A 24,065-nucleotide genomic window follows, 5' to 3' on the forward strand; every position below is an offset into this window, starting at 1 on the left:
GGGAGAATTAACCTAGGGACACCATAAGCTCCTGTGGTGGCGGGGTGCCCGCGTTCAGACTGCCCGCCGCCCTCCCCGTGCCCTCCCGGTACCCCGGGAGCCGCTGCTCTTCTGAGGGACGCGGGAGACCCTCAGGGACCGGGGAATGGCGGGGGTCATGGCGGTGTTAGGGGCTACCGTCAGGGAGGAGCTCCGGGGCAGAGCGGCCGGGAGGCTCGCAGCTGGAGCGGGCTGCTCACCTCCGCGGAAGGCTCGCAGCGGGAGCCGGCGGCGGCCGAGCGGGACAGGGACCCCCCCGGCCCGGCCCCGCCGCCGAGAGGTGAGCCCGCCCGCCTCGCCGCACAGCGGGGGCACCGGGCAGGCTGCGCAGCGCTGGGCGGGGGGAGCGGGACGCCAGAGCCCGGCAACAGCTGATCTCGGCTCGTTCCCGCCTCCCGCAGCCCGGCTGAGGCAGCGGCGGCCGGTGGGATCCTCAGCCGTCCGCCACCACGGTGAGTGCTCCCGCGGGGAGGCGGCCGGGCCAGGTGCCGCCAAACCACCGAGCCCCAGCGGCGCTCTGGGGCAGCTGTGCTCTGCCGCGCCTTAACGGGGGGCAGCCAGCGGGGCCGGTGGGCGCGGCGGCCATCTTCTCGCTGTCTCTATCACAGCACTACCTGTCAGGCGCAGCGGGCTGGGAAAGGGGTGGCGGGCCGGAGCAGTCCGGCTGGCCTTCGCCGGAGCCGTCAGAGTTTTGGGGAGTTTGTCCTTGTTCTCTCTCAGCCCTGGGGGCTGGCTGAGGAGCGGGGGAGGCGGTTCCCGCCCTCCCGGTGCTGACGGGAGGCGGCGGCCGGTAGCGCTGAGGCGGTCCTGGCCGCGTCCCTTTCTGCCCGGCTGCGGGACTGGGGCACTGCTGAGCTTATTTATTTTTATTTCGCACTCACCGTGCTCTTTTTTTTTTAGAAGGGTGCCAGGTGTATGGGTAGGGAGGGTGCTGGTGCTTCTTTCTTTCTCCTCCTTTTGTAGGTATGGCAGCGCACCTTGTCAGTGTAGCTCACGGATTTGAACGTTTCCATACGTTTTGCCCACCAACATGTAGAGTGATATCCAGTATAAGATTTGGGGTTAAATCCTGAACATTAGTGTTTGTAAGGGTAGGAGATAAAAGCAATACTTCCAATAAGACTGGAAAGAGGCTATTAATGTGTGAATATATGTATTATACAGGGCTGCACTGCACTAATTTTGAGGAAGAATGGTCTGACCTGATTCAGATCAGAGTTTTCTCATGAAAATCATCTCTTAGAAACACTACTGGGTGGATTGTTTTGGTTTTGATTGATTTTTCCCCTTAGTAAGCCTTCCCTGTAGTTTTAAATCACGGCAGTTCTGGTAATGAGTTTCAAATCACTGCAGTTCTGGTAATGAGTTTCACCTGTCTTAAGTGTCTGTTCTAGTGAATCAGAATTTACCAGCCTGTTTCCGTGACAAACAGATGCTTGTACATCTTTGTGTTTCTTGGTAATTAATGCTATTGGGAACCCCTCCCTTTTGTTTTTCTAAAATTCTTTCAATCTTTCATTGTATAAGTAGTATTGTTTACGGAAATGGACATTCTAGTTACCTATGTCAGCTTCAAAAAGTGTTTCATTTTTCTTTCGTTTTAGAATAAATATTTCTGAACTGAAGCTATGTAATGGCTCATTACAGTAAGAATTGGAATATCTTTAAGAGAAAGAGATGCCCTGCAGAAGGGGAAGGCAGTCTACTGTGGAGGCGTTACTGATAGCCAGGATAAGCCATACTGCAGTGTAGGCTACCCAAATGATGTAATGCGGTAGTTAAAAGGAGCAAGGTCATTTTCTGTCTGTAGTGGCAATGAAACTTGAGGCTTTTGGCAAAAGTGGTGTTCTGTTTGTAATAAAGCGGTGATGTTTCTCCCTTCTGAAAATACTGCTTTCATCTCCTACATTTTTCGCTTGCTGTTGCACATGGAAGAAGTTAATCCTTCTGCAGCAAGCATTTCATGGCAAGATAACTTTGATCTGGTTGCTGTCTGTCAGCAGCAGAACAGAAACTCTGTAACAGCTCTTCAATGGAAAAATTTAAAATTAAAATTGCCATTAATTTTTAATCTGGCTTTGTGTTTTCAGTTGTATTTATGACAAAAAAGGGAAAGTGATTCTCTCTAAAAGAGAGAAATGCCTCTCTTATAGAGCAGCACATATGGTAAACTCCTTTTTGGCAGTTATATAAATGAAGTGGTAAATAAAATGCTTGGAAGCGGATAGCATTTATTAATACATAATCCTGAAGTTCCTGCCAGAAGGTCTGGTAAGACATTAATATTAATGCTTGAATTGAGCCCTTGATCTTTTCTAATATACTATGGTTTATTAACGAGCTCATTAGCGAAAACTTAAGAATGGTTTACCCAGTTATATTAACAAGAACAGCTGCTATGACATAACAATGTGAATTAAAAATGAGCTAGCAGTGTTAGGCTCTTAAAAATACTCATTTAGGCCAATGGATGAACCATACAATAGTGAGGAGTGCCACTTAACTGAACTTAGCTCTCAGTATTAATTTCCTGCAGGCTGAAAGCTTCATGTCCATACGTATTATATTGTTGTAAGCCTGGCAAAAAGTGCTGATGCAGTAATACCTAAGACACAGGTCCTTCAGTTTCTGGGAAGGGATGCAGTCTTGTAGTACAGCAAAAGGATGGAAAGTTTGAAATAATAATATGTTCATGTTGTTGACATTGGCTTACCATGAGACTGATCAGCAGAAGCTTTGAGGTCACTTGTGGAGGCCTGCTGCTTTACCTCCTTGACTGTGATGATTTCTTTTGAGTTATAATACTGGAGAGCTGTGGGTCCGACAGTTCACCTAATCCCTTAAACTCGGTTGTGGATTTTTCCTTGTCCTTTGTTTTACCCCCCACCTCCCACCCCAGTACTGCTTGACCCTGCTCTTCTCTCGTGGTGCTGCTTCTCTCTCCTTTCCTTCACCATGACTTAGTGATTGTTTTCCACCTCAAACCCAAGTTGCTCCAGCTCCACCACGGAGTAATAGGAATATACTAACAACTTCTTGAAACACCAAGCAAATAAACACATAAAACTAACATTTTGACATCCATGCCTTGTGTAATGGTCATTCTGTGTATCCGTTTTCATTCTACTTTGTTAACAGTGGGACATAATTATCCCAGCTGGGGAGCAAGGCTCCATTGTTTTTAGGCACAATTCAAGGTTTTTACAACGCCAGTATGATCCTTTCTCAGATTATATGAATGGCTCCAATAGTTCATAGGAGAACATCCAGTTCAATTAATGAACTTTACATTTAGAATTAACATAAGTGGACATGTGTAGGAGGCCGGTATGCTTAAAAAATGTGGAAGAAATAAACTGTTATGGTCACCTCTGCTCTTTGCTCCAAAAGAAAACAACGATGTAACCTGTGTATATAAATGTACTGGAAACTTGAAAACAATGGAAAAAATACAGGTTTCAGTTCAAAATTTAATATCTGGGCTAGTTAAGTATTTATCAGAAGTAAATTTCACTTGTTCCATTAAGAAGGTGTATAATTAGCAAATACAAAGAGCACACATGTACACTTCTCAACACGTAGGTATATGTTTACATTATGAAATAAGCGTATATAGCATAGTTCTAGCAATAGACTTAATTCTTACTAAGTACTGGGGGTTTTTTTAGCACAGCACAATGTTTTAAAAACAGGGAAAATTATAAAAAAAGTAATGGTGCTGTTTAAGTGGAAAAGAAAGAGCAGAAAGAAATAATTTCAGGATCTCAGAAGCAGTATGTAAATTTTGCTGGGGGTGAGACTTTGGATGCCAGGACACCCTGGAGCATTCTAGAAAAGCATAATTAACAGAACAAATTCAGTGTCTTCATTTGAGGTGGATCACTGACAAAACTGTAAGTATACTCTGAAAATTTTCTTGTTTATACTAAATAAGCAGGGGGAGGGGAGAAAGGGTGGGTTGGTTTGTTTCCGCATTGCAGACTTTGAAGTAGGAAAAAAAACCTGTAAATGTAGGGGAGAGTGCGGAAATGCTGCATTTTAGGGGGAAAAGGGCAGGCTGCTGCTTAGTTTGGATATTTCCCATCTCTAAAAAGAACTTGGCTATTTTAATTGGAAGTATTCCTTTTTTAATAGAAAAACATTTTCTTGAGAAAATGTATAATGAAATAGTTGAACTGAAGCTCCAAAGTTAGTATGAGAATATGCAGTAATAAGATATATATCAAAAGTGTATCTGTTCAAGTAAAAAAATTCTCTCCTACAAATATTTTTGAGCTGGGCTGGGTTGGTTTATTTATAGGTAATATCTTATCCTGGCAAGAAGACAGGTTCCCTGTGTTTAGATGCACTCATTAAGACCCAGACTCTATTAGAAACCTTGGTTTGTGTAGCGACAGATAGGCATGTTTCATTATTTCTGTGTCATTTACAACTCAATCGCAGGTGAGGAACCTATTTAATTGTTTCTTACGGTATATTTTTCTTCACTTGGGCAACTAGTATAAACAACTGATGTGGTATGTGACTTTTGTCTTTGTTTAATATTGCCCATCATTTTTTCCTCCCTATTCTGTCTTTTTCCATGTCCCTATGAAGCACTTCATGCATTAAAGGGATTTGCAAGAATAACCACGTTAACTGCACTCCTGTGACCTACAGGTGACTCTCATTACAGAATGAGACAGGCCAAGATTAGTAAGATCTCATCTTCCTTTGCTAAGTTGTCATGTGTTTAACAGATAATTACCAGGGCTTCTGAGGGTCAAGATTTTTTTACTGCATATTGAAGGAGAGGAATTGTTCTTGGTGAGAGGTAGAAGAATTATGGAGATAAGAAAAGTTTCTTTCTGTGATATCATTTGTGAGAGGGGCTCTAAAAATGTCTTGTTTGGCTAATGAAAGTCTTCAAAGAGTTTTTTGACTGAGCAGGACCACCAGTTTCTAGAGCTGGTGTATTGGCTACAAAAGGAGATGACCCAGCCTCCTCTTTCAAGAGTGGCTCACCTGAAAAACCCTGGGAGATGGAGAGCAGCTGAGGGAGGAAGACTTGGCAAAGCAAAAGGGCAGCGGTGCGAAGAGAGGAGAAGGTTTTGTGCAGGAGCTCTGATGAGAGCTACAGCTTGCAGATGTGTGCACAAACACCCCTGTAGCATTCAGCAGGGATGAGCTGTTCTGTCTCCACAGGTGGATTCTTCATTTTCATGGTAGTTGACATTTTGTGATAAGAAATCTGAGCTGTATTTTAAGTTATGACTCTTTGTATTTACAAAAACATCCCAAAAATGTGAACAACTGTGTGTAATACTAAGCTTAAAATTATGAACAGCTTCATTCCTTCTTTAGATTGGAATTTAATAACAAATAGTAAAAGTTTAAAATTTCACGTGGACATTTGTGTACTTTAAAAGGAAGCAATTGCTGTTTTTCTTTTTTATTTTTCAGTCCCCCATCCAGGTGAATTTCACAGTAAACCAGATCCAAGCGATCATGGACAAGAAGTCCAGTATTAGGAATATGTTTGTGATTGCTCATGTTGATCAAGGCAAATCAAGCTTGACAGACTCCTTGGTGTGTAAAGCAGGCATCATTGCTTCAGCCAGAGCTGGAGAAACACGGTTCACAGACACATGGAAGGATGAGCAAGAAAGATGTATCACCAGCAAGTCTAGGTAAGAATTTGTATCTTTTTTTTTTTTAGTTTTTCTTTCTTTTTCTTTTTAATCTGAAGACAGAAAAATGGGTTTCCTCAAAGCCTTGTATCTTGTCAGATCTTTTTTAAGTTGGCGTGTGAATCAAGCTGTGCATCAGAACAGAAGTTCACAGACTTCTGAGTGCAATCTGGGCAATATTGGAATATAGCTTTTAAGTGATATCTTGCAACCATACCTACCTGCTTCTCACTATGGAGAAAAATGGTTTTAGAAAAAATTTTAATAGTAAATTTCGTTTTTATTGGGTTGCTTACAGACTAACACCCTGTTCCTCCAAGCCACTGTAGAGTCTAAACTGCAAAGCCAACAAATTGTAAAGTGATTTGGAGCATGACACTACAAGTGTCTGACAGTGATATTATGCTGTGACTACTGTCTTGAGGTGTCAACTTTGAATGACAATAAAAAATAATTATACCTGAAGCAGAATTTTAGACCTTACGAATTTAGAAACTGAAATATTGAAGTCTTCTTGGGGTTTCTCCTTTAAGTACATCAAGCAATATTGCCACTGTATTGCCATGGGTATAGTTGCCTGACCATTCAAATTTTAAAATCAGTAAATTACGAAACATTATTAAGTTATTAAAATTAATTGTCTTCTCTTACAGGGCAATTTCTATGTATTATGAAGTCTCAGACAATTACCCGGCCTTCATCAAACAGTATACAGATGGTTCAGGTTTTCTTATTAACTTAATTGTTAATTAATCCCCTGGACATGTTGATTTCTCCTCTGAAGTTACAGCAGCTCTCCATGGCACTATCAGTGACTTGTTGTGGTTGACTGTGTTTCAGGTAAGCATGCTTTTCTAAGTAGAAAGACCTCAGTGTAAATTGTTTTCTTTCTTAAGAAAAAACAAACAAACAAAAAACAACAAAAAACCCAACCAAAATCATGAGTGGTAGAAGAAGCTTCTTTCTCTGAAAGTTTAACTCCTGATGGTATGAATTTTGATTTGCAGTCTTAGCCCATGGCCTTTCCTGTATCTTAGAGAATTATATGCACTTTGTATCCAGCTTCTGGGTTGAATGTAGAGTAACCAAGGAAATAGTGTCATTCTTTCAGTAAAGTCCTAGCAAGGTTTGATTTCAGCAAGCTTTCAAAAGACAGTTATAGATAACAGGGTGTATTAAGAGAATTCTTGGCAACAGGTTTGTTTACAGTCCCTAGAGTTCCCTGTAAAAGCCTAAAAATGCATGTCGAAGTCAGTGTTTTTAAGTGTAGTAAAAACTCAAAAACATAAGCAGACAAGAAGCCATCCGTTGCCTCCGCAAACATCTAACAGTTATTGCTACATTCAAATAAGGATCTTCTGCTATTTTAATCTCTGCTTAAATATGAAACTTTACAAAATTTTCTTTTAAAAATAACTGTGTGGAAATTTGCAGGAAAAGTGGGTACTCCTCAAGTTCAAACTGGATGAGTCAAAATAAACACCTTCTTTAGATATTTTGATCCAGCAACTGGAAAATTCAGCAAATCTGCCACTATCCCAGATGGAAAGAACTTGCCAAGGACATTTTGCCAGCTAGTTCTGGATCCTGTCTTTAAGGTAAGGTAATATTTTGTCTTGATTTGATTGCAAGGGCATAAGGGACAATTTTTTTCATTCAGCATGTTAGCTCTTAGGAAGGCTATCCCTCTTATAAAGTAGGGCCGTACTTTCTGTAGAAACTAGACAAATTCTGCAGTATAAGATGGATAGACCACTTGGTGGATAGGGAATTGGCTGGATGGTTGCATTCAAAGAGTTGTGGGCAACGGCTTGATGTCCAAGTGGCGACCAGTGGTGAGTGGCATTCCTCAGGGGTCCATACTGGGACCAGCGCTGTTTAACATCTTTATTGGCAACAGAGACTGTGGGATCGAGTGCACCCTCACCAAGTTTGCTGACAACAGGAAGCTGTGTGGTGCAGTCAACACACTGGAGGGAAGGGGTGCCATCTAGAGGGACCTAGACAGGTGAGCCCATGTGAACCTGGTGAAGTTCCACAAGGCCAGGTGCAATGACCTGCAAATGGGTCAGGGCAACCCCAGGCACAAATACAGCTGGGCAGAGAATGGATTGAGAGCGGCCCTGAGGAGAAGGACTTGGGGATATTGGTGGACGAGAAGTTCAACGTGACCCAGCAGTGTGTGCTCGCAGCCCACAAAGCCAGCTGGGTATCCTGGGCTGCATCAAAGGCAGCGTGGCCAGCAGGGTGAGGGAGGGGATTCTCCCTCTCTAATCTGCTGTGGTGAGAACCTCCCTGCAGTGCTGCTTCCAGCTGTGGGGCCCCAACAGAAGGAGGATGTGGACCTGTTGCAGTGGGTCCAGAGGAGGCCACAAATATAATGAGAGGCTGGAGCACCTCTGCTGGGAGAGGCTGGGAGCTGGGGTGGCTCAGCCTGGAGAAGAGAAGGCTCCGGGGAGACCTTACAGCACCTTCCAGTGCCTAAAGGGGCCGACAGGGAAGCTGGAGAGGGGCTCTGTACCAGGGCCTGTAGCAAGGGGACAAGGGGGAAAGGCTTTGCACTGAGAGAGGGGAGATCTAGATCAGCTGTAAGGAAGAAATTGTTCCCCGTGAGGGTGGGAGGCGCCGGCAGAGGCTGCCCGGGGCAGCTGTGGGTGCCCCGTCCCCGGCAGTGCCCACGGCCAGGCTGGGGCTGGGACCCACCTGGGCTGGGGGGAGGTGGCCCTGCCCGGGGCAGGGGGTGGGACTGGGTGGGCGTTGAAGGTCCCCTCCAACCCAGTCAATTGTGTGATTGTTTGAAGAACAATGTGCAAAAAGGTGGGGCAAAAGTAGAAGGCACCAAATCTGAATGGTCTCTTCACTGAAATAACATATTCTACATACTATTAGATTAAAGATTTGTGTGTCTTTTGTGAAACTATTTTGACAGGAATTTGGAATTTCCTTTGGAATTAGAAGCATTTTATATAATTTGTGAATCGAGCTGTATGATACATAGCTTGTGAACAGTTTCTCAAACAAAAGCCCAGAACAGAGAAACTAGTGGGTTTTCAGATGTGCAGCATGTTTAAGAGAAATGATAAACAAAACCTATGTCTGTTATAGTACTTACTAGGGTTGCTATAAACTTGTTTCAGATCTTTGATGCCATTATGAATTTTAAGAAGGAAGAGGCAGCCAAACGGATAGAGAAACTTTATATCAAGTTAGACAATGAAGGTTGAGATAAAGAGGGAAAAATCCTTCCGAAGGTGACGTGGCCTTTCTACTTCGTTAGAGTTGCCAGCATGTTAGCATTTCTTACCCTTCAGCTGTGTAATGAGAACAGTCTTTAGGTCTTTCTAAAATCCACAGAAACTTGCCTTAGTTGTCTTTTTATAATCTGGTCAGTAGTTAGTTGTGTGTCAGGAATGTCATGATTTGAAATAAGGTGCTTGGTAACAGTACTGCACTGAAACTGCTGGAGAGATAGCAGGACTTAAGTGTGTTGCAGCGTACAAAAGACATACCTGTTCTGATTTAAGAAAACGGAGAGCATTTTTATTTAATATGGGGAAAAAACATGCTCGTCCTGCCTCCCTCCCTCTTCTCAAGGTGTAAATGCTCATACAAAGTGTCTGTTGCTGCACGTGTTTGGTGGGGCTGTGTAATCAGAAACATGGTTTCTGGTTGGCTCCCACCAATTCCAACATATTCCAGAACCCTGCTGAATTCCAGTCAGCCTTTTGAAAAGTAATGTCTGAAAGCACATGATCACTTTCTATGCAGCACTGCCTGTTAAGAGCAGAGACTTTTAAGAAACTGTCCCTTTCCTGTGCTATCTTGTGTTCTCCTTAGATATGTTAAAACCCACATGAAAAGAGGGCCGAGGGGATACATGGGGAAACTTCTTGAAATAATCACTGGAGAAGGGAAATCCAACCACATCACTCTGGCAAATGGCCAGAGGTTTAATAAAACATTTTGTTTTATTTTTATCTTCCATATATGGAAGATACAGCCATAAAATATGACTATTCATGGATCTTTTTTCTTTCTGCTGTTGTAATCTGTTGTCAGCGGAGAAGGACATTCATGTTTTATTTCAGGAGCTTAATATAACCCAAGAATCCTAACCTTTCTGTTGAAATGTAAGTCATTAGCCCAAGGAAAAAAGAATGCAAGGCCTGTTGGTTTTCAGTAATTCAAACATATAGTTACGTTCAAATTGCTTGTTCTAGATAAGTATTTTACTCATAGCCTTGAACAAGATTTAAGTAGTCACAGAGAAATTTTAAATGTCTGTCACAACATTTTACATTGCATCCCCAGGTGTAGCCTTCTGCATGCTAACCAAAAGGTTTATCAGTGATGATGTTGAAACAAGTTTTAATTACCATGTGAATTTTGGGTCCCTAGGCCGTGATGCACTGCTGGCTGCGTACTGGAGATGCCTTGCTTCAGATGATCACCATTCACCTACCTTGCCCTGTAACAGCACAAAAATACCGCCGTGAATTTCTTTATGAGGGGCCACCTGATGATGAAGCTGCTATGGGTAAAAAAAAAAATAATTCCCAGCTTACCAGGAGCTGTCAAAAAGACAGTACCCCTAGTGCACAGATGAGTAAAACTGCCTAAAATGAGTTTGTATTAAGTTTCTGTGTTATAATGATAATTACTAATTTTGGACTCCGTTGAGCAGGGTATTACAAAAAGTAAGAAAGCAACAGAAAAGTCTTGGGGTACCACACATGAAACCTGATTTATGTCCTTACATGCTGGATGGTGGTGTGTGTGGAACCACATTGTATTTATTTTAGTTTCAGGGAACATGTGGTTGAGGAGCAGGAATATGGTCTGTACCATCCTGTGGATATACTGTAAGAGAGGGATGGAGCAGCAAGTTCATTACCCTCATTCTCTGTGCAGCTTTGATTATGGTTTCCTGGTGAATTTTGTGATTTCTCCTCAGTCACAGTCAGAACCATAACAAGATACTTTGCCTTCAAACACTTCTAACATGTCACCTGGTAGCTGACATGTTGTCACTGTTTTCTGACTTACTGTCAACCTTAAAGGTGGAGGACGAAAATCTGGTAAAAAATGGAATCATCTCCCAGTTGTCTGAAGGTATGGCTCAGATCTTGACTTAGATAAAAAGCAAATAGCTGAAGCTGAAACAGGGCTGTTGGTCTGATGTTGATAGGAAGGAGTTAAGTTTCGAATAATTCATCTATAATATGGTCATCAACCTGAGTATTTTCAAGAGGATTTGCGTTTTTTGGATTTGTGTAGATTTGTCACTTCCCTCAGAAATCCACAAATGTTGAAATAAATAAATCATATTTGAAGTAGTTGTCAAGTCCAGTATTAGCAGAAGAGAAGCTTATCTGTGGTGGCACATGTGTTTAACCCTCTAATAAACTGTTAGCTCTTTCTTGCAAAACCAGAACAGGAATTCAGGTTAGAGAATCATCACAAGAGTCATAGAATGCTTTGGGTTGTAAGATCATCCAGTTCCAACCCCCCTGCCATGGGCAGGGGCACCTTCCACTAGATCAGGTTGCTCAAAGCCCCGTCCAGCCTGGCCCAGAGCACTTTCAGAAGTCCTGCTTCTGACCATATTTCATCCGTATGATAACTGAGGTCGCAAACTTCTAGCACTGTATTTTGTCTTCTGGATTCTAGTGGATTAGAGGGGGTCTTTTAATCCCCCTATTTGAAACTTTTCCTGGGTCTAGGTCATATTAGTAGAGATTTAGTGATGATATGTAACCTGCTACCAGGAAAGGGAAGGTGGGCAAGTGGGGAGTAAGTACTAACAGCAGTCTCAGTACTGAAAGAAACAACAATGGTGATGATTCTTTACCTTAACAAAGAATCTTTGATAGCTGTCATAGCTGTAATTCATCTGTCTGCACACATTTGTCCTTACAAACTGAAAAAGAGAGGAGCTGTTAATAAGGTTCACTGAATTTTGGGAATCATATGTATAAAGTTCTAAACTTTTAAGTCTCACAGAAAATGTGTCTGATGTAGATAGATATTTTATTGCAGGTGTCAAAACCTGCCCAAAGGCCCTCTGATGATGTGTATTTCCAAAATGGTCCCCACATCTGATAAAGGGCATTTCTATGCCTTTGGGCGAGTCTTCTCTGGTATTGTTTCTACTGGACAGGAAGTTTGAATCATGGGACCAAACTACACACCTGGCAAGAAGGAAGATCTTTACCTAAAACTCATTCAAAGGTAGATGGAAATAGTGTATTTCTTTTGAATAGCAATGCATGCAAAAGCAAATGCTGTTTCAGTTTTTGGAATCCTAATGAATGAAGATGATATTTCTGTATAAAAGTCTTCCTGTTTAATAAAATGAGTAATCCAGAAGGATTATAGGCAAATAATAGGCAATTTTCCTTTGTGTGAAAAGACTTAGGTTTTGGAAATACTGGGGATAAACCAAGTGTTCAAGGATTGTTGCTCATCCTCTGTTTTTGTAGAACCATTTTGATGATGGGTTGTTATGTTGAGCCCATTGAGGATGTACCTTGTGGCAACATTGTTGGTCTAGTTGCTGTTGACCAGTTTTTGGTAATAATGGGTACCGTTGCCACCTTTGAACATGCCCACAACATGAGAGTGATGAAATTTAGTGTTATTGCAGTTGTACATGTTGCTGTTGAAGCAAAAAACCCTGCTGATCTACCAAAACTAGTTGAAGGTCTAAAGCGTCTGGCCAAGTCTGATCCTGTGCTTCAAGTGAGTGTTAGCTGTAAGTTTTAGGCTACTGGTTTGCAGCACAACACCCGAAGCATTCAACTTTGTTCACAGAGCACCCTTTATGTCATCTAATGGCACGGCTGCAGGCTCAAAGCAGTTTCCACTTGTGATTGTATGAGCTAACACCACTAAGATAAATAGGGATAATTTCAGTCAGCATTTGAATAGGAAAACCCTGAGAAAAACACAGACTCTGCAGCAATTAGTGTTGGGTTTCTGAGCAGTGCTTTTCCTGACACTTCTTTTTTTTAGTGCTCAAATACCTCTGCAGGACAGGCACTGTGTTTAATGTGAGAGTACCCAGTTTTGTTGGTGAGGAGATCCATTCTGAAGCACTCCTGGTTTGTTACATTTCTAAATACTTGGGGTTGAGCAGTTTTGGGATCTGACATTTTTCTGATTTAGTCTGTGTGTGTTTCTGTTAATACTAATAAATTCTTAAAATGTTTACTCCTTACTATTTCCTTTTCTAGTGTATTACTGAAGAGTCTGGTGGACATCATTGCTGGAGCAGGGGAGCTGCATCTAGAAATTTGCCTTAAAGATCTGGAAGAAGATCACACTTGTATTTCAATTAAGGTATTCAAGAATTTTTGTGGACTGCAGTGTATGGAATATGACTAAGTATTATTAACCTTTGAAAATGTCATCTTAATCTGCTGTTGTTGGTTTCCTTAGAGCAATTTGAAACTTTTTAGGAGACCAACTGATTAAGTAATAAAATGAATTCTTTATTAGTTCGTTGAAAGAGTTTAGAATTCAGACAGAGATGTGAAGAAAATCCAGCTAACAGGAAAACTCGCTTGAACAATGACGGTTATCGTAGATGTGTTACTGAAAGTGTTGTTTCTCTTGATGAAGCTAGCAGAGCTTGCCTGGATGGCTGAGGGAACCTGGCATTAACGCACTGCCTTAGGTGGACAAGCCGGGGTTTATTGAATGGCATTTTACTGGTATGTGGAAATGATCATCTTTGTACTTGGGATTTTTTGTCTTTGATCTATTTGGCAGAAATGAGATCCAGTTGTATCTTACCATGAGACAGCTGGTGAAAAGTCAAGCCAGGTGTGCTTATCCAAATCCCCCAACAAACACAACCAGCTGTATATAAATACTCAACCCTTTCCTGATGGCCTGGCAGAGGACATAGACAAAGGGGAGGTCAGTTCCTGTCAAGAACCGAAACAGCGCGCATGTTGCCAGGCAGAGAAATGCGAGTGGGATGTGTCTGAGGCTCGTAAGATTTGGTGCTGTGGACCTGATGGAACAGGTCCAAATATCTTAGCTGACATCTCAAAAGGTGTCCAGTATCTAAATGAAATTGAAGCCAATGTCATTGCTGGTTTCCAGTGGGCTATGGAAGAGGTAATTGCAGTTCTGTATGTTGTCTTGTGTTACTGATGTGTACCTGAGCTCTGTTCATGTGAAGTCTTCAGAAATAGTCAATAACCGAAAAGAACAGGATAGTGGGCTATTTGGAATTTGTCCCCACCAAAGAGCGTACATCACTCAACCTGTGTAATGAACGCATTGTTGGCTGTGTGTGTTTTCATGTTTGTTCCAAGTGTGAGCTCTCAAATGCTGGTGTTCCTGGAAGGACTTTGCTCTGTGTATAGTGTATGCTGCCTTTGTCCGAACGCATCAGCATGAGGAGCTTGAATCAGGCCAGAATCCTGTGAAGGTTCGTATCTTAGAAACTCCTGACTGCTATCATGCCTTTGTTTTTTCCTCTTTTAAGACTGTAGGATGTCTTGTGTGAGGAGAAGGTGAGAGGTGTACATTCCGATATCCATGCTGTCACTCTGCACGCTGGCGCTATTCACTGTGGTGGTGGGCAAATCATTCCTACTGCCGGGAGGGCTCCGTGTGCCTCTGCTCTTGCAGCACAACCCAGGCTGATGGAGCCCAGGATCCGGTGGAAATACAGGTATGCAACAGGGTATTATAGAAAAGATCACAGAATCATTTAGGTTGGAAAAGACTTAAAATCATCGAGTCCAACCGTTAACCTAACGCTGCCAACCATGGAGATACAACAGATAGATATATAATCATGTTTCCACATTCTCTTCCAAGAAACCATGATAGCTCTATGTCCATTATATCAGTGATGCAAAGACTTTGTTTCAGAGGAGGTTTTTTGTTCCCAAGTTAGGAAAAGGTTAAATGGAAACAGCAAAATGTAGGTAGGGAGGTGAATTACACTGTTCCTTATGAATTGCCAGTACCTTTGGGAAAGTTATGATTTGGGGGGGTGGGGTCCACCCCTCCTTTCTTGCTGTCACTGTAAATATTCAGGAGAACAAACAATGGGCATCCTAAATAAGCAGAAAGAGGAGCAAGGATTTATTTTTTTTTTAATAAACTTTTTTTGAGCTGTTTAAATGTTAACTTCTGTCCTTTGAATAACTGGATTTTCTTGGTAAATTAAATTCTTCCATGAAAGACCCTGGAAAATATATTCCATGGTAGAAGTATTTATCACCAAGTACAGCTATTCACATACCAATTTGTCTTAACTGTCTTAAAAGCAATTGGAAGACTTAAAACATGCTTTAAATATTAATTCCAGGCTACGGTGCTGGGTGGTGGGCAGGACATCTATCAGCTCAGTTGCTTTAAAAATGTCTTGGCCGTGAGCACTGAAGATTAGTGCAAGTAAGAACAAAACAGCAAAACAGAGAATTTTTTCACCTCTATGACTTGCAAGACCTATCGTGTCAAAGCAGAGGAGTTTTGCAGCCTTAGTAGTATGTTTCCAAGAAAATGTTGTTTTTTAAGTACAGTTTTTATCAGAGTGCTTGTCAGCCATGTTTAAGTTTGAAGATAAGGTATGGTGAGATCCTGCTTGTATAAAATTTGCATCCTGTAGTAAATGCATGTACTACAAAGCACTAGAGGACTCCGCTTTTTTGCATCCAAAGATTGCTGAAGGTATTTCACTGAGCATATGCACTTTTGCCTCGTGTTGTGTATGTAAACTACAATCTGGTGCAGTCGGTATACGCAGTAACTGGAAACTTCACAGTGGTGTAAAGTGGAGAAGGCAGGTAGAGCTTCCCAAAGTTGTCTTGGAAGTGAGAGTGAGGCCACTTGTTACATGAGAGAAATTTCTCCGAACGAGGAGCCATCATGAGAAAAACATCAAGAGACCTGTTGGGGGAGACTGCCTAATGCTGTCTGGCTGTGTTTTAATAACCAGGGATCTCCTACTTTTATGCAACTTGATAGCATTTTATTATTTTTTTTATAGTGCCCAGAACAAGTGGTTGGTGGGATCTATGCTGTGCTGAATGGGAAAAGGGGACACGTTTCTGAAGAATCCCATGTGGCAGGAACTCCAGTGTTTGTAGTCGGGGCATATCTACCTGTAAATGAGTAATTTGGTAAGATGATGCTTCTTTTGTTGCCCAGATGCAATTAAAGACAGACCTCTGCAGGATCAAAGAGACTTAAGAATTTCCATTTTATCAGCTCCAAGCTTCCTCATGTTGTCTCTTTGCAGTTTCAGTTCAGAACAGAGTTTACTCCTTTTTTTTTTCCTGGCAACCTACTCTATTGGGCTTTCATGCCAGTGGAGGGTGCCAAAAAGACATGGTGGCTTCTGCACATGAAGACTTTTCAGTGTACACCAGATTTGGTTTCCATCACTTTAAATCAAGGTCTTCCTTTGAAGCATGCCTGGCAGAACAAACTGGTCTGCAGCAGCAGCAAGCTAGAAAATTTGGTACTGATACGAATCTTTCAAAGGGCAGAGTACCAGCCTGAATAGCTTAAATGACATTTTACACCCTCTTGCCAATCTTATGACTACCTTTAAAATAATAATATGATTCTTCCTAAGCTGCCCCTGAAACTTCAGCTTTTCAGCATGGTACAGAGCCCTTCCTCTGGTTTGTTCTGTGTCCCATTTCCCTCCTTCCCATGTAAAAATCACTTTGAGAGATATCTCAAAGTATACTTTGAGAGTATCCTGTGACATCATGTCAGAAAGTTTACCAGATTCGTGGGGTGCATTTGGAACTCCTCACATAGTAACACTGTAAGAAATGCCAAAGTGTTATTTTGGAGGGAGCTTCTTTGCCAAAGTGCATTAGTGTGGTACCTGCTAAAACAATCAGCGATGAAATAAGAGATGCTTAACTTTTATAGTCTGAACTGGGAATTTAGCTTCTTAGAACAGTTCACACATGTCTCTGTGTGGCTGAATTTTGAGTATTTGGGGTTTTTTTCCCTTCTCCAAGTTTCCATACAGCTTAAAACAATTTCATAGAGAGACCCACTTTCCAAACATGGAAAACCAAAAAGTGTAAGCTTAGACTTGGTAGAAGGTATATTACACCAGGCTCTGTCCCAATGTACGTAGCACATCAACATCTACATTCTGCAATGCTGCTTTTCTGGTTCCTTGCCTAAGCTGCTGTTGAATCGTGCTAAGGCAGTGATCTGAAGGTTTGGGAAGTGTCAGTATTCCTATGAACTAGTGGCTAGAAGCGGTTCTACAGCAGCAAAGTCTCAGCTGACGGGCAGCAGCTCTTCATGGGACTTGTGCTTGCGGAAGGGAATGACACTGCTGTGAAGATGAGGAAATGCCAAAGCAAACACCTGTATATCCTCAGTGGAATGTAGTTCCCACTGTCTGCCTAAATGTCAAGTTAGCCCAGCATCTTGTTCATGACAGGGACTGAAAGTGAGCACTTAGGGAAGAGAAAGAACAAGATAAGCCAGTGTGAAACTTCCCCACATGCTTTTTTTTATAACCACTTTCAGAGGTTTCCTGGGGCAGAAGTGGTTTCTAGGTCTATTTAATAACTCCCAATTGATTTCTTTATGAATTTACTCAGTCTCCTCAGTGTAACACATCAGCATCCACAGCACGGGCAAGGACTTCCACTGACCTACATGTGTGAAGCTCTAGGCGTGCCTCCTTTTGGCTCTCAAATGTGGCTCCGGCCAGCTTCAACCAGTGCTTCCTTTGGATCAAAATAAGCTTGAGCTCATTTTGATTTTTATATACTGTGACCATATTGCTTAATTTTTAGCCACCTATATCCTTCCTACTACATTGCTGCGCTTTCTGTACTGGAGTTGTAGCTTGCCAAGCATGTTCCTACACGTGGAAGCCAGCTCAGGGCATCGGTCACCTGGATTCCCCTTCTCTGAACCTGTTCTGCACTAACAGCTTCTATAATACAGGAGCCACAGCTGCACAACTTGATAGTAAAGGTGCGGGCTTTCCCTGGATGCAATGTTTTGTTTTCTGTTCCTTTCCCAACAGGTACCAGCACCTGATTGCTCATTTTGACTGCTTCTGAACACTGAACTAACACTTCTGTACTGCTTACCATAACCCTAACGTTTCAGAGTGGTAGTGATTGGGGTCAGGTCCTGAGGCATATGAAACACAATTTCCCTCATATACTTCTTTATCTACCTAAATTGAATTTTGTCTTTTTACTGCCAGTTTACTTGGTCACATGAGATCCTCCTGCCATTCTTCAGAGCTAGCCTCATTTTTCCCTGTTTGAAAGAACCACCTGCAAAGTAGCAGTTTCCTGCTGTTTCAGATTCTGGGAGAGTGTTTTTAGGGTTTTGTCTGTGCAAGAATCCATGACAAACCAGTTTTATTTTTGCCTATAGCTGGCTCATCCCTTTCTAATATTATTTTTTTTTCCTTCCCATTAGGTTTTACTGCCAACTTGAGATCCAGCACTGGTGGCCAGGCTTTTCCACAGTGCGTCTTTGATCACTGGCAGATTTTGCTTGGAGGTCCTCACGATGAGAATTCTCGTCCTTGGCAAGTTGTGGCTGAAACACGTAAACACAAAGGCTTGAAGGAGGGTATTCCACCTCTGGATAACTTCCTAGATAAGTTATAAGCATTTCTGGTTTAGATTGCATGATGCAGTGCCCAGTTTTGTCCTGTTTCCTCACAAAATCAGGAATGAAATGGGAAGTTTTTAGAGTGTCACACTGAATACACACACAGCATTAACCTGTTGTGATGAAGGCATGATCGACTACTAAAAACAGAAATAAAAATGATGTGCTGATTTGATTTACGGCATTGTTGCTGTCTGTATCTCATCTGTGGTCACTGATGGCCATGTCAAAAATACACATCAAAAAAAATAAAAATCAGTTGCCTAGGACTAATGATGTTCTTTACAGGTTGCCTAATCCGCAGTTGTCTTTTAACCTAGGAAGCAGCTCCTTTCATTGTTGCTCTTGCAGAAATTCTGGCTGAACTGTCAGGTTTTGTCCTCTCAGCCAGAAGACACATTCTTTCATTTCCAAACTTGAGTCCTCTGTGCTCCTGAAGACTGAAAGCAGAAGGCCTGTGGTTACAGGTAAGCTTTCTAGCATCCAGCACCTAGGTTTAAGAGCAGATACTGGAAATCCCCAGTAAGAAATGCCAGAATTCCTGCTGCTGGACAGGTGCAGAATGCCCTGGGGCTGGCTCGCTGGCCAGGGCAGCAAAGCCCTGCTTACGTGGCTCATGATTGTTTCAGACGGCTTTATCTGACCTGGAAGTATAAAAACCAGAAGCAAGCTCAGGCTAGTAGTCATACTAGTCAGTACATGTATAGCCTTTCTGTGACAGGTATTTTAGCAGCTTGGTCACTTCTGGAAAATACAGATGTAGCAAATGGATTGGGGTGGGAGGCGGGAAATGGGCTAGCTCTTGCCCTGTGACTTGTTGCATGCATGCTGGTTATCTGTGCCGTAGAGGGCCTCTGTATTAGTCTCATAAGCTTTACTTTCCTTCTGCAGTTGGTTTGAAGGTATCTATCTTCGACACAGTCTGCCCAAAGCAGTAACCAAATACTTCCACAGTGGAAACAGAGGTAAGAAGTCATCTCACTTTTTCTTCAGGATTTCTGTTCTGTTGGAAAATCTTGAACAGACATTCTGATGTATTTTAGAACTTGTTGAAGGAAAAATAAACCAAAACCCTCATCTAGCCGTAACAGAGAGGTTTGCTTAGAACAAAGTCAATTCTTTGTCTTGTGGAAGAAGATGCATTAAATGAATGACGCGACTGCACCGCAGTACTCCAACCCCTTAATATACATCATCCACAAGATAAAAATTAAAAGATTTAGGCATTACACAAGCCTCATAATTACCCCCTTGTGTGTACAGCAGCTCTGCAGGGAAAATGCGTTGTGCACCTGACCACCTGCCTCACACCACAGCCTGTGGCAGCCTAGCTCACCCCTGCAGGGGTAAGGCTCAAGTGCCTTCAGTTTGCATTTGACATAGCTTTAAACCTTTAGCCCCATGACAGCAAAATGCTGCAAAGCACCTGCCCAAAACAGCTGGAGAACACAGCCCTACCTCAGCCCTGATAACTAACTGAACAGGGCACAACAACATTCCAGCCATATTCTATAGTACCACAAATGGTTTAGAGCAAATGTCCTAAAAATGGCACTCGCATAACACATGTACCCGTAAGATGTTTACACCCCTTCAGCCATTTCAGCAGTTGCCCGAGTCACACTTTACCCTGATATTAAGAGCACAAACAACATCTTCAGCAAGAGATACCAGTTTTAAACACTTTATTCAGAATGACTCCAGAACCTCTCTCTACACTCTGTAGTTCAAGTCACTGTGCAATTGTGATGCAGAAAGCACTGATCTGCTGCAGGCCATTAGGAAAAAACTTCATGAGTAGCATGGCTTTATTGGAAATAAATCACGCTAAAAACTGATCCTGAACAGGTTTTAAAAATCCAGCAGCTAAGGAAAGGAGAGGAAAGACTGGAAGCAATATTAAGACCAACATGTGAAGACTGCTGTGAAAGACCATACAAAAAAGGCCATGAGGAACAGTAATGCAGCATTAAAGGTGGGAGTACAGGGCAGACAAGAGTTACAATACATCCCGTGTCAACTTCAGTCAAATACTCTAACAGAAACAGAAAGCAAAAAGCACTGGACATCCAACTAAAAGAATAAGAGAAAAGGAACACAAAGTTAGCAAAAAGTGAAAGCTGGTAATAGGGAAGAGAATCTCAAACACAGTTAATAGAAACACAACACTTGGAAAAGCTGCTATGTCAACAGGTATAGGCAATGCCATTATGCCAGCTCCATGGAAACAACTTGATTTTCCTGATCTGATAACCTTGGCATGCAGAAGAGGTTACCTTAGAGGTGTGTGGGGAGACACTGCATACACGCAACAAAAGCATCGGATTCCATCAGAGGAGTAAAACAGGAGGAAATTATTCCAATTAAATTAGAAAAGCCATGACTAGGAGGCCATGAAACATGGGACAAAGCATCATTAAGCCCTGAACACATAACTCCAGTTAGGTGGGGAACACTGTGCAGTTACGGCTTTCTTCTTCAAAAAACTGAAGCCTCCCCAGGGCAGGTCAGAGCACAGTATTCCCAAGCAGCCACTGAAGTGACAGAAGCCACGAGCAGGAGATCTTAAGGAACAATCCTGCACTAGAGAACAGAGCTCCTCTTCTGGCTCCTTTCAGCTGCCAGAGAAAGCATGTGCTTCACTTCAGCACCCAGTGATGGGTGGCAGCTTCCAAGAGGACCACCCTAAATTTGAACTTGACAGCTTTTTTTTTTTTTGTTAATCACCTCTTAAAATTACCAAACCAGAAATTCTACTATAGCTTAACTGTGCATAGTTCAGAGTTTTTGGTGGTTGGGGTGGTGTCCTAGTTCTGACACAACAGCACAGAGATTGTGTAATGCAGGGTTTGCATAGAGTTTGTCCCCTCCCCAGCCCAAAGAACATTAAGAAGTTGTCACAGCTTAGGATTTTGTTGCATTTGTGAAAAGAATGAAATCAGGAGGAAGGAAAAAAAAAAAAATCCTCTTTACAGAGGCTTCCCCTAGATCCCCTGGTAAGGTGGAAGCGGGGAGCAAGAGACATGCGACAAGTCATGGCTATTTCACAAAACTTTATTGTCTTAAGTTTATTACAGGCCCCAGTAAAAGTATTAAAAAAAAATTACCAATGCATACACATCTGCACCTTTGTCCAGGCTGTTGTTGTTCTAGAGTGGTTAATTGCTTTTTTTATCTAAAAAAGTTTGTTTTTACATTATTGCTGTGTTTTACAACAAAACTAAAAACCATTTGCAGAATCCACCCAGCAACTAAAAAAAGTCTTTCCCCAGAACAAGCCGAAAGCATAAAAACATGTTCTGAAGGGGCCTTTCCTATCCAGCTATTTAATGAGCAAGGCGGGGCAGGGGCGGGGGGAAATCTATTACTTCTGTTCCTAGTGTAGATGGATTTGCGCCATTTTCCAGAGGGCAAATCCTTTCAATAAATACCAGAATTAACTTCCGAGATGCTGAAGTTCCAGAGATACAAGCAGCAGCTCTGTGCAATTTCTCCTGGTGTCCCGTGCTGCCCCTTGTTTCAGTCCAGTGAGATGATGTCGGGAGCGCTGCCTCCGCTGCTGGTTATCACTCCTGCCTCGCTCCTGCTGGAGGAGCTAACGTGCATGCTGCTCTCGTGGTGACTGGTTGATGTGATGATGCTGCCAGGCGTGCTGCTTGTTAAGGTTGAGGTGAGACTATCCAAAAACATAGGAGGACAGTACTGCTTGAAACAAACAATGAAGAATGAAGAGACTAACTGCACAAGGGAAATGTATGCTCTGAAGATACATCTTCCCTACAACAAGCACAAGACACAGTACTAGCAGAACGTTGTTAAAACATGCAGAGCAAGAACCAGAGTTCTGCAAACCAGCATGTAAGCAAGCAGAGATGGTAGCCACGAGCCCTTCTCCCTCATTCTTCCCCCCGCCCCCCCCCCCCCCCCCCTTTTTTTTTTTGGTTCTTACTAACTGGTTAGCTTGAGCATTTACTAGTGCATTAAAAAACACCATCATGTTCACATGATGTCCACAAAAAACCCCAAAACCTTAGCATCTGGAGAATGTTCACCACCCATAGCTACTGGGCACAACTGCATATTTCAGGCTCCTTTCATCATGAAAGGCAGCAAAAAGCATTCTGCTACTTTGGTGGAGGTCAGAATAATTTCATCCCCTCAAATGGCAGCAGCTGTACTAATCAATATTTGCATCACATCTACCCACAACGGTACAGGCAGGTCTCTACACATTTTAGTTGTGACAAATGAGCCCTGATCAAGAAAAAAAAATGACTAAGTTGCTTTAAGTTTCCTCAAGTGAAAGGCAAGCCTTCTCAAAGCAGAGCTGAACATTCTAAGCATTTAGAAACAGGACACGACTGCCACAGGTGTCAGAGACGAGGATAATGTAAGGCACCCACCCGCGTGCACGCACGCCGCTCAGCACACCTTGCACTCTCTTACCCTGTGGATTCCAATCTCGGGCATAAGTTTGGAACTGAGCCTGAACTGTTTGAACTGTCCAAAGTGGACACTTCCCAGCAGCATACCTGCTTCCAGTCTCCCACATCAACAAACTTCTGTTAGTCCCACTTTTGGCAGTTCAGATCTCAAGGTCAGGCACAGAGTATTGCAAGATGCAGTAAGCGGAAAGAAAAGGAGGAAGTTCATCCTTTGCTTTTAAGGCACCAGAAAGTCAACTCTACTGCAGAGTCTTATTCCTGTTGTCTTCTAGTGACAGGGAGATGAAACAGAGGGTCTGCTTCAGATCCTCTTGTCTTAGGGAGCCAGTATTCCCCCACGCTTCAGCCCTAGTCTGTCTGTGTAAGAATCTAGTTACGGTAAGAATCGTTCTCCCTAACTACATAAACTTTAAGTTTCCAGGGAAGGAAAAGCACCACCTTGTTACTTTTGACTTACACAATTTCCATATAATCCAAAGCCAATGGGATTTACGTGTTACACGGAGGGATTTATTATAGAAGCGTTCAGTCATGTGCCCATCAAATTAATGAAGGTATTTTCTTTCTAACAATCTCCTACTGATATCGAAACCAATGAAACAACAATCACTGCAGTATAATTACAGAGCTTAATCTGGCCTGCAGACACACAGCATGAACTAAGAGCGTGAGGTAACGTAGTGGGTGTATTCACGTTAGTGCTGCACAAGTACTTGCTTCAGAAAGGCAAACTATCGATAAAGAGCGGGTTTCCATGCCTGGTTTTATCACAGTAAGGCTAAACCAAACCCTCCCTTAATGCACCTTTCATTGCCACCTCTCGCTGGGAAAATGGGATTTTCCTGCTTTGTGGTCAGGTCTAAGCAAGTGGACTGCAAACGCCGCACAGATGATGACAGCACCCTGAAATACACTCGAACAGTATATGACAAAAACCAGAGTTGGCAATTTTAACCCCCCAGCCATTCAGAAACATACCTGTGATTCAACTGGGATTAGTGAAAGAAAATCCAGACCTAGAAAGAAGAGAAGGACAATAACTTGATGAGCCGTTCTTTTATTCATACACAACAAATTTAAGGAACTTTTTTTTGTGGTCGTAGAACAGATTTTGTAATTGTTACACAGTTTCTAAATGGAATATACCACTGTGACACCACTCTCAACGACTACTTCAGGCAGCAGCAAAACGAGTTATTTAGTACAAGTGGCTCTTTTTAAGAATGAGAATGACATAATGATGTATTATTCACTGGATATTGCAGGG

General features: G+C 42.5%; 1 protein-coding gene and 1 pseudogene across 18 annotated transcripts in view; one reads left to right on the forward strand and one right to left on the reverse strand.

The window, feature by feature from the left end:
* Window positions 1-12: 12 nt before the first annotated feature.
* Window positions 13-20,327, forward strand: LOC130142212 (elongation factor 2-like; annotated as a pseudogene).
* LOC130142393 (E3 SUMO-protein ligase PIAS2) overlaps window positions 20,024-24,065 on the reverse strand; it is a 33,497-nt gene continuing 29,455 nt past the window's right edge. For 2 of the 18 annotated variants that reach the window (XM_056324221.1, XM_056324219.1), the window contains 2 exons: window positions 23,777-23,814; window positions 20,024-22,029 (listed from right to left, as the gene is read on the reverse strand). In XM_056324221.1, the coding sequence (XP_056180196.1) occupies window positions 21,949-22,029; window positions 23,777-23,814 (119 nt within the window). In that variant the 3' untranslated portion in view covers window positions 20,024-21,948. Of the gene's footprint in view, window positions 23,815-24,065 lie in introns of all 18 variants that reach the window. The other 16 variants (XM_056324210.1, XM_056324207.1, XM_056324224.1 and 13 more) reach the window with 11 other exon arrangements.

This window comes from Falco biarmicus, chromosome Z (genome assembly GCF_023638135.1).
Source record: "Falco biarmicus isolate bFalBia1 chromosome Z, bFalBia1.pri, whole genome shotgun sequence".
NCBI lineage: Eukaryota > Metazoa > Chordata > Aves > Falconiformes > Falconidae > Falco > Falco biarmicus.